This window comes from Lathyrus oleraceus, chromosome 2 (genome assembly GCF_024323335.1).
Source record: "Lathyrus oleraceus cultivar Zhongwan6 chromosome 2, CAAS_Psat_ZW6_1.0, whole genome shotgun sequence".
NCBI classification, from domain to species: Eukaryota; Viridiplantae; Streptophyta; class Magnoliopsida; order Fabales; family Fabaceae; genus Lathyrus; species Lathyrus oleraceus.
The window spans coordinates 248,957,775-248,969,475 of record NC_066580.1 but is presented as its reverse complement, the minus strand read 5'-3'; the positions used below and the strand labels follow the sequence as shown (position 1 = coordinate 248,969,475).

At 38.8% G+C, this 11,701-nt stretch overlaps 1 protein-coding gene across 1 annotated transcript; it reads right to left on the bottom strand.

Moving 5' to 3' along the window:
* Positions 1-9,663: 9,663 nt before the first annotated feature.
* Positions 9,664-11,175, bottom strand: LOC127122773 (uncharacterized). The gene is made up of 3 exons (XM_051053059.1): positions 11,020-11,175; positions 10,216-10,806; positions 9,664-9,849 (listed from the first exon to the last, which is right to left on the bottom strand). Exons 1-3 carry the CDS (start codon positions 11,173-11,175, stop codon positions 9,664-9,666), a joined length of 933 nt encoding a protein of 310 aa, XP_050909016.1.
* Between the last annotated feature and the right edge of the window lie 526 nt (positions 11,176-11,701).

The following is an 11,701-nucleotide window of genomic DNA, read 5'->3' as shown; positions in this document are numbered from 1 at the left end:
CAATATTATACGTGTGTTTTGTGTTGTGTTGAGTATGATTATGAGTTGATGTTGCCGTTGCTGAATGTGTGATATGATTAGGGTGATGAATGTGTTAATTTACTTAACATTACATGATATTTTATAATGCTTATTATATCGATTGAGGAACTCACCCTTACAACTATGTTTCAGGTAACGAGCAGTGATTGAGTAGAAGCTAGTGCTTGGAGTCTAGTGTAGTTCCTTAGTGAGTCATGCTCTGGTATATGTAACATCGGGACGAGATGTTTTACTTTGTTTTCATTTTGGTTGTTGAACAATTTTACATGTAATGTGTTACATGGTTTGCATGTTGTTAGATTTCTATCCGCTGCGAATTGTGCAATGATTTATTTTGATTAATAAATGAGCATGACAAGTTATATTGGTGAATGGTGTGAAGTGTCAAGTGTGACACCCTGAAATTGCATATCTACTCTGATTCATATTTTGTTGTTTTAATTAATTATTGGGGTATTTTAGAAGGGTGTTACAAATGTCATGACATCCGGTCAGACATTCTTCTGCTCACTCAGCCTTGACATACATCACAACATCCTGATAACTAACAAGGTGCCATACCCAGTTATCTGAGAGCACATAGACCATAAGCTTGATGATTACTTGCAGCACAAGGACAAAACTCCCCCTGTCATGAACAACCCACTCTCCTCTTGAAACTTGGAGATCACACATGAACATATCCAACACCCCAAAGTTGGACCTTCACATACTTCCTGATTCAAAGAGAACCCAGATCACTTGATGAATGGAAAACATAAGACTCATCTTCATATCTTCAAGAGCACACCCTCTGTTCAACCCTCTTGGCTGAACACATCCACACTCTGTGTCAATCTCTCTTCTAACCAGAACAGAAAACCACTTCACAAAATGTTCTAACATAAGTTAGGACATCTTTCACAATATACCACAGAACACCATCTGATAATCTTTAGATATCACTGAGTCACCAGCTTGATTAGAAGAAACCAGACACAATTTGGGACATATACATTCTCATCCCATTACAAGAGATAATCTTCCATAGATAGCTCAGAATTCCTACCACAAGCTCTAAGAGATGAATAGAAAACACCTCCTTTTGTCTTCAACTTACTACTTTTCTGCTCAAAAGTAATTTGTCTCAGACTTCCCTCAAGAATAATCAGCTGCCATATGTTGATAATCTTGATTCTTCGAACTCACATCTAAGATAGATCAAATGCCACTGGTTGATTACCTCCTTCATGAATCCTCATATGAAAAAGTCAAATGCCATTCTTTGACATCTCCACGTCTATCAGACCTCTCCCAAAGATATTCTGACCTTCCAAGTGAGACTTGAACTTCAAGCTACATGTTGAACAAAACTTAGATTTTCTAAGACATGAACATGTAACATCCTTTCTATCCAGCAACTCCAAAGAACTGCAACGAGGACGACCTTTTTGAAGTATCCAATCTACAACCCTGTAGACCCTTCTATCTCAAGTTGATGTGCCACTTCACCAACTAAGAATCTGATGTTGAACCAAATGTCACAACATTGTGTTTTGACATCTAGCTGTTGAACTCAGCTCCTTCTTCTGCCACTTGAAAGAACTTCCTCCCTTCACAGAACAAGAGTTCAATGTTCTCATAGACTTGATTGTGGAACCAAGTTTGAGTAAACAACCTTCATCCTGCAGGTTTGCAGTTAAGTCATCCAAGCTCACACCTTGATGAATTCCTGCTTCTTTTCCAAAGACATCAGACACTCTGATGCATGAGTCTTCAGAAGGACCAGTTAGAAACTAACCCTTCAGCTATACCAAGGATTCCACTTCCTAAAGCAAGGCTATTTCCATGATGTTAAGAGTGCTGCCACTTGTTCTTAACTTCACAGTGTGCATTAGCCAATGCACTTCCTTACTTAGATCAGAGATAAACTGATCCAAGTAACCACCATCAAGACTATTATGTCTTCTTCTTCTTGTACACACCAAGGCTGAACATGTTTCTTTCCAGGAAACCTTTTCAGAGATCATATGCTTTTGCTGCCACCAAAGAGATAGATCATAAACCAATGTACTATCCTTCCTGTGATTCTGCATAGGGTCTTGAAGAAGAGATGTTCCAACATCTTTAAGAACATCAGTTATCTTGAGCTCCAAGGATAATCAATTAAATACTTGTACTTGGCACAAGTTGACATTGATCTTAAATCCTTTCCCAATATTCCTTTCAGATACTTCCACCATAAGACTACTTTGAAACTACTCTTCTAGTGTCACATCTTCTGCTTGCAAGCACTTCAACAGTTTTGAAAATCTTCTCAGATTAAATTCACCCTTAGGAATGAGAGAGATGAATTCTTCCTTGCAAATGTGTCACACAACAGCCAGAACCCATGTGACACAGGTCAACAGCCAACCAGACCCTAGGCTGACCAAACGCGAGGAGGTTAGCCAAACTCCCCCTCAAATTAACATTATGGACACTCCACACCGATATCCATGCATTGTAAAGACATGTCTCAACATGACATACACCATCCCTACCAGTGGCACCTAACTCTATGAGTTATACCTATACATACTCCAATCACACCAATCAGACTTCAGCTGACCATACGTACTAGTGAACGAAAACAACACCAGTCAATAGTAGATATGCATTGCCAGAGCATACTACCTCAACCAACTTCTGAATCTTCATATTCTCACTCCTTGAAAGAACTGCCACTTCTGATCGTGGTGTTTGAATAACAAGATTCATGGTCCCAATCCTCTTAAATGGAATAGCAGTTAGGTTACCCCATTATTGACTTCTATCATCCAGGGGACTTGTCTTCGAGTACACCATAGTACTTCAGGGAACAACTATCCAACCCTGATCAGTCTACAGGAATAAGGCACACAGCAGGGATTGCACAATGTCACATCTCAACCAGCTCCACTTCTAGAGATCAGACTTCTAAAAGTGACCTTCTTGAGCATACACCTAGTTGACCCTACCCTTGTCAACTTAGCTCACACAGATGTCTCCTCTTCCAGGTCAGGAGTAGGTTCCAAACAAAAGTATCCCTTTGTTTGACACCTAAACAACATCTGCTCTTCAACTAGTAGTTGCATACTTGTTGAACAACATGTTCTAACATCCCATAGAACATTAGTTCCACCTCCTTGGAACAAACCCTCCTTGAAGGACTTCAAGGTCTTCATATACACTACCCAAGAGAGTAAAAGAATCAGTGATTAGGTGATTCTTATCATCCTGAAGTGAGAACGTCATGATGAGTGGACTTGAGGATACTCAAGTATCTTTGACATCTTCAGTAGATTATGATGAAATCTTGAATGCAGTAGCCTTTCATCCATATGAGGGGAAACTACATCAGAGTTTGAGTTTTGCCAGGTATTATGCAGCGGAAATCATAATACCACTCAACCTATGAACACACACTTCACCAGATCAGCCTCCAAGACCATACCAAGTTTGAATGTGATTCAATACTGGCACAGCTGTCCCACACAAAGGCCAATTGCCAACCTCCAGAGACAGGTACACAACATTCCAGTCATGAACAGTCCATCCACCTACTTCAAGGGTCCATTCAGGGGAATCACAGAACCTTCCAACGGTTCCACCATCAGTACTAACATAATTCCTTGCAAGATACCAGAAAGTATCACCCATGGATCTCATCCAGAAACAGAACAGGATGCCTGCTCTGATACCATTTGAAATTCTGGTGTAGTCAGAATTCAGATGTTCTACTCCAAGTCATGACATCTGATCCAACATTGTAACTAATACAGCAAGACAGTTATTAACCCCTGTACTAATATGCACACGTTTACAGATGTCACGACCTCTCCTTCTATGTCACCCTAGAATGGAGGAACACCTGGTTCTGTGCATCAGGTAGAAAGACTCAGTAGAGACCAATCATAGCACGCACTTCTGTTGTTTTCCTACATAGTTATCAGCACGATGTCTCAATAGTGATTTGGACATCATCTGTTACATTGTTACAGTTTGTTGGCCATGTACTTGTATTTCCAAAAAAAAGGTAGAACAAGTTAAACTAATTTACACTTATTAAGGAGCTAACAAATAGACTATTTGCTAGGTTCATTAATTATATATTAGTTGTTGGTTTCCTGGATTTTAGCTCAGTTGTTGGATTCCTAAAGAATAGCCTGAGAAAAATACTGAAACAGAAAAACCAATCATCCTACACTTTAGCACATGCTGTTAGGAATGAATGTCACAACATTCAGTTCAACAGCCAGAACATATGCTGATTCTGCTATGTTCCTGAGAACGGACTGTGCTAAATTTGCTGTATTGGGAAAAGACCAACCAGTCTCTACTACAGTATCAACCTACAGGAGCAACTGTCAAGACATCCAGTTTGACAGCTTCACAAGGATCCTTTGCCCAGGTCTGTTATCCTCGTGAATACCAGACTTAAATAAATACTGAACTGAAGCCAACCTGCCTATTATTCAGTATATACTGTCACTGATGAACGTCACAACATTCTGATTGACATTCAAACATAAGGCTATATACCAGGTCTGTTATCATCTTGATAAGCAGACTGGAATATCAGCTGTGTTATGGCAGAAGGATTATAACATGCAGAAGGAAAACAAACACAGGAAATTGTTAACCCAGTTCGGTGCAACATCACCTACGTCTGGGGGCTACCAAGCCAGGAAGAAGATCCACTATCAGCAGTATTAATTCAGAGTTAAACTCCCCCGTTTACAACTCTTCACTTAATCCCTACCCAATGCAATCTATACCTAGGAACTCCTAGATAGAAACCTCCAGTTTCCATTCCTATCACTACAAATACAATGTAATATAAAAACACCTTGAACTTGCTTCACAACTTCATTCAAGATCATAATCACTCTTGCCTACAGGCTTTGAGTTACAAATACTCTCAGCTTTGACCACTGAGAAACACATGGTAACCTTCCCACAGATTGGGAGGTTTACCTCACACACACCCCTAAATTTTCATTCTAAGAGGCTTACAAAAACTAGGTCACAATAAGCTATTTATAACCTAATCACCCAACTGGATTTGGGCCTTCAGAAATCGCAGCAAACTTGTTCCTTGCTGTTACAAATACAGCAGAAAATTTCTGCCACAATCAAGGTCTTCAATCCTAAAATCTCTCCATATATATCTCCTTATTTTGAGCCTATATATATTCTGATTGAGTCTTTAAGACCTCCACATGGGAGTTAGGATATTCACCAAATATCCTCACTAATCCCAGAATATATACTGAATTAATTAATTCAGTTTTCTACACATGTGTGATGTCACAAACATGATGTCGTGACATCGTACATGACATGTTGGTCCAGATGTTGAACTTTTTCAACCCAACATATTAAAACAACAGAGATGATTACATTATTTGTTTTACAAAATTAATGCCAATCCCAAGGTATTAACAAAACCACTTAGGATCTTGGAATGCTACCTTAACACTCTTAGGCTCAGAATGAAGAAGGAAAATAGAAGGATTAAGATGAGGTAAAGGGACACCTGACTTAGTTCTGGTTATCATGGGATGCGAATTAGTAGGTAGAGGTTGAAGGGAAGGATCCCTAGGAGTAGATATTGAAGAAGAAGATGGTGAACTAGAGGCATTGGATGGAGAATTAATCATGGAAGGAGGAGATGGAGTGGAAACATGGCCAGTAGGTGCAGAGGGAGATGACACAGGGGAATCAGAATTGTTACCAGGACTGGAATAGGAAGAAGAAGAGCTGGAGGCCATGGAAACCTCAGTAGGAGGAGGGCCAGTAGGTAGAACAGGGGTGTTGAGAGTGACTGTGGATGAGGAGGAAGACGGAATAGAGGTTGAGGAGGAAGATTGAGTGGAGAGAAATAAGTCATGATAAGGGAATTTTGATTTATTAAAAAGGACATCCTTAGAAATGAACATTCTGCCACTTGGTGAGAGACATTTGTAACCTTTGTGAGTTGTGGAGTACCCTAAAAAGAGGCACTCATGTGATCTAAAATTAAATTTCTGAGAATTATAGGGGCGCAGTAAGGGAAAACAAGCACAACCAAACACCCTAAGAAATTTATAGTCAGGATTTTGGTTAAACATGACAGCATGGGGTATATTTTGATTGAGAGACATGGTTGGTAGGCGATTAATAAGATAGACAACAATTAAGAATGCATGGTCCCAAAATTTGAGGAGCTGAAGGTGAGGAAATTGATATACACCATCTTTTCCTACACGACCTTGGAGCAGAATTTCATTGGAAGCCTGAGATTTGACATAACATATGTCAGAATGAAACTAAAAAAATACATTGTTATCAAGGCAGAACTTACTGACACTGATGAGATTCTTTGTGATGGAAGGAACATGCAGTAAATTATGAAGAGCTAAAGATGTATTAGGTTGAGATTGAGATGGAAAGAATGATGAGCCTGAAGAGTGAATGTGCAAACCTTGACCGTTACCAATGAAGATATGATCAGGACCTTCGAAGGGTGTGGATTGTTGTATGTTTTGAGAAGCGTTGGTGACATGGAAAGAAGTCCCTGAGTCTGGAAACCAAGAACTGCTTGGAGCTGAGCCAGTGTTAGCAATCATAGCATTAGGAGCGAATGGTGATTAAGGCGTGGGTAAAGGTGCAAGTCTTGGTTGATAGCTTGGACGAGGCCAGGTGTTAGGCACCTGCTGAGAAAATTGAGGTCCACCAGTAGGCTGAAAGGGATTGTAGAAATTTTGCAGATTCATAGATTGAAAATCAGCAGGCATATGAGGTTGAAATTGCTGATTAAACCTGTGGTAGCAGTTGACAACAAGGTGTCCATACTTGAAGCAAACCTGACATTGTATGTTGTTAAGCCTGCCTCTTCCACGGCTGCGTCCTCCACTACGACCAACGACACGACCTCCTCTTGAGAAAAAGGTTGAATTAACAACTTGTTCAGTATTCTTGGCATTGGAAACCTCTGTTTCAGTTTGAGGATTGGCTTGAGTGAGATTCACTGAAGCCGCTACTTCCATTTGCAATTGTTTCTTGTATTTGTTGGACCTTATTTCATGTGCTAGAAGAAGAGCTTCCACTTCTTCAAGTTGAACAGAGTCAAATTTACTTTCAATCACAGAAATAACAGATGCGAAATCTTGAGGAAGACCTTCAAGAATGACATCAATGTGTTGTTGATCTGGAACTGGATCTCCAATTGAGGCAAGCACATCAATAAGAGCTTTGATTTGAACCAGATAATCATCAACGGATTTATCTTCCAACGTTGTAGATCTGAGTTCCGCTCGTAGTTGCCTTGCTTTCGCACGTGTTAGCTTTTAAAAGTGTGCAAGAATGCGTTCCCAGAGTTCGTACGAGTGAACACATCCAAGAACGTGTGAAAGAATCGAAGGCGATAGTATGGACTGGAGCCACGTCAGAAGCCACTGATCTTGCGTGATCTAGGTGCGATACGCAGGGTTCTCGCGATTGGCTGTGCGATCATCGTCGCTGAGAAATTGGTTAGGTATGTCGCGAAGATAAAGATGGTTTTGGAGGTTGTTCGCATTGACGAAATGTTCTACTTGCTGACGCCATAGCAACAAATTCTTTTCATCAAGTTTTTCAGCAATTTTTAGCTGAAACAACAAGGATGTCGTCGTAGCCACGGTGGCCAGAGCTGTTGTTGAAGACGCTGCCGGAATGCTAGCCATGGAAAGAACCAAAGCTCTATGATACCATATTAGAGTGAAAGAAAGGAAGGAGAGAAAAGAGAGAGAGAGAGAGAGAGAGAGAGAGAGAGAGAGAGAGAGAGAGAGAGAGAGAGAGAGAGAGAGAGAGAAAGTGGATCTGAATTCTGTTATGTATTGATTCTGTTTGTTATATTTATTTTGTTACAGTGAATAGGGTATATATAGGTATCTTAACCTGTGCCACTACTGGACTTAACCTACACCACACACACTAACTAACTACACGTTAGTTATGATGACATGGCACTCTAGAATATACACCAATAGTAGTGAAGTCAATTTCTCATACCATTTCCTATTGGATTTCTTAAGGCCATAAAGACTTTTGAGTAGCTTGCATACTTCAATTTCTCATATACATCCTCTTGTAAATCTCCATGGAGGAATGCGTTGTTAACATCCAACTGATATAGGTGTCAGTTGTATATTGATGCTAGAGTAAGCAACATTTTGGTTGTAGTGAGCTTTGCTACAGGACTGAATGTGTCAAAAAAAGTTAAGAGCTTCAATTTGATTGTAGCCTTTGGCTACCAATCGTGCCTTATGCCTCTCAATGGAGCCATCAACCTTGTGTTTAACTTTGAAAATCCATTTGTTTCCTATAGGTTTAACATGAGGGGGAAGGTCTATAATGATCCAAGTGCCATTTTTCTCTAGTGCTTCTAGTTAATATTTCATTGTTGTTAACCAACAATCATGCATACTAGATTCCTTAAAGGATTTTGGTTCAATGCTATGTGTAATAGATGTGGAAAAGACATTATGAGCAGGGGATAAACTTGAAAATGAGTGGTAAGAAGTTATAGGATAGAATGTACCTGAAGATTTTGATTCATTTGAATCATTTGAGGCATTGCGCACATAATCTGCTAAATAAGAGGGCAAATGCTTCTGTCTTGAAGATTTGTGGGTTTAAGGTGAATCTAATGGCGCAGGCTTATGTAATGAGGAGGGTGTATTATTAGTGGGTGAGTCTTAAGCAGTTAGGCATTTAGTAGGACGTATAATAGGTATTACTGGATTTTCTATGGATGATGGCTTGATATGGGAATGATAAATCCAGTTTGGTGGTTTGGAAGTGGGATTGTAAGGTAAGATATTATCATGGTGTTTGGTGTTCCTAGAGATAAAAAAATCTTTATTTTTGAAAAGAATGCATCCTTTCATACTTGTTTTGAAACCTGGAAAGATACATTTTCTGCCTCTTGGACCTAATTTTCTTCTACGTGAGTGTAGTGTGGATGCATAAACCAGGGAGCCAAACACTTTTAAAGAGTGTAAATAAGGGAGTGGATGATGCATTAGAAAATAAGGTGATGCATTATTGAGAAGGGATCTAGCCACTTGGTTCATGATGAATACATCATGGGATACGACATAACAGCAAAATTATTTAGGTGAATAAAATGAAAGAATAAGGTTCTACCTATGTTTAATATTTATTGGTGTTTTTTCTCCACCCTACCATTTTGTTGGGGAGATTCCACACAACTTGTTTAATGGACCATGCCTTTAGATAAGCAAAATTGAGGCATTAAGAACTCTTGTCCATTGTCAGTTCTTATGGTTTTAACAAGTGTGTTATGTTGTGTATGTATCAATTGGATAAAATTCATGATATGTTGTCTAACTTCAACTTTCGATTTCATAAGGGTAAGCCATGTGTATATACTATGATCATCAACAACAGTAAGAAAATATGAAAAACATTAATAGATTTAATAGCAATGGGGCCCCATATGTCAAAGTGAATAAGATCAAAAGGTATGGCAGCGTTCTTAAAACTTATTTGATAAGGTAAATTCATATGTTTTGCTAAATGGCAAACATCACATATGCATTTTTTATCTACAACAATGAAAGGAAAGTCAGAATGTTACATAGCCACTCTAGAACTAGAAAGGTGTCCTAACCTAAAATTCCATAAGGCTTGGTCTGGTATGATGATAGCTTTTAAAACAGAATTGGCAGCAGTAGTATGCATCATCTTATTTGATAGATTTAAGGGGTGAAACCCTTTTATGAAATCAGTAGAACCAATCATCTTCAGTGACTGGGGCTCCTGAATTAAACATTGTGAATTTCTGAAATTGACAGTGTAATTCAAATCAAGGCACAGTTTTGAAACTGAAATTAAATTCAAGGAGAATTGAGGGACAAATAGAATATTTTGAATGAAAAATTCGAATGTGAAATAGATTGTACCCAATTGTTTAGCTATGGAAAAATTACCATTAGGTAACCTAATATTTATCGGATTAATATCATGATATGAATGGAACTAATGGAGAGAGCCACAAATGTTGTCACTAGCTCCGGAATCGATGATCCAAGAACCAAGAGTTAAATTATTGACTAAACATAAGCAAGATTATAATTTACGTGTATTGACAGTTGATTGATGACCAACTGAATGGAATGAGCTCACCTGATTAGAAAAAGATGTATTAGTAGATGGTTTGCCCATATTGGAAGCCTGAAGCAGGGACATAAGAGAATGATATTGCTCAATAGTGAAATACGGTGGGGTTTGATGATCATTTTGAGGATTACAACTGGAATCAGGATGAACATTTTCAATGTAATCAGTATGAGCATTATAAGCATTTGAACTTGGATTGCATAGTAAATGAGGAGGTACACCATGTTTGCGATAACATATGTCAATTGTTTGACCTGATTTGCCATAAAAGGTGCAGATTTTATATCTAGATATTTTGAAAGGGGGTCTCCTATGATCAACAACATTTTCAAGAATCTTAGACTCATCCGTAGAAACAGGAATGGAGGAAATTTGGCATTCATGTTGAGTGGCCATGGAGAAAATCTTATTTAACATAGGCAGTGGGTCAAGCAATAGAATCTGAGACTTAACCACATTTAAATCTTCATTCAACTCGGTCAAAACACGGATAACATACAACAAATTATGGTTCAACCTAGCACTTCGCATAACATCACAAGAACAATGAATACGACAATGGCAATTAGGTATAGGCATGTATATTTCTAATTCTTCCTAAAGAATTTTGAGATGATAAAAGAATTCAGTTACCATTCGATTTTCTTTCTTCAAGGAATAGATCTCTTGTTGTAATTATGAGATTCAAACCAAATCACCTTGTGCAAATCACTCTATCCGGTCATTCCAAGCGTCAATGGTGTTTTCCATGAACACGATCGATTGACCAATAGACTCTGAAACTGAACGCATAATCCAACAGTGAACTACCATATTACAACGAGTCCAAGCATTAAAGGTTCGTTTAAAAGAATCTTTTGGAACCAGAATCGTGTCGTCGACGAAATCGAACTTCATTTTTCCGCCGAGAACTCTATGCATTGATCGTGCCCAACTATGATAGTTGGATCCATTGAGAACCGGCATAATGGATACCGAAGAGGGACCATCGCAGGGATGGACCTAGTATGGGCTTGTTTTATCTAAAACTGGATCGGAGGAGCTGGAATTGGCGTAAATTTTTTTGTGAGGAGTCCTAAAGATTTGTTTGTCACTTGTATTGATATTGATATAGCATTCTAATCAGTGATTCATTCACTAAATGTCATAATCTTTGTGAACACACTTGAGTTTCAAAACTTGCATGAGCATGACATTACAATTATCATTTTCAAAATGAGCATTTTTACACACGAACAGTCATTTGACATCAAGGATGCTTACATAATGGGAAGATTGGACACATTTTTGATATCCCATAGCTCAGATCTCTTCAAGAGTCCGTCAATCTGGGGCAACCACGTCGAGATTCTACAAATCTCTCTGAATCATCCATATAGGGGAAAGTTTACTTTGAAGTTCATATTGGGGCAAGCTACCTCAAGAGCACGAGAAGTCAATCACTCCCAAGATGGTTAATCGAGGGGATACAGTTTCAAGGCACTGGGGTAAG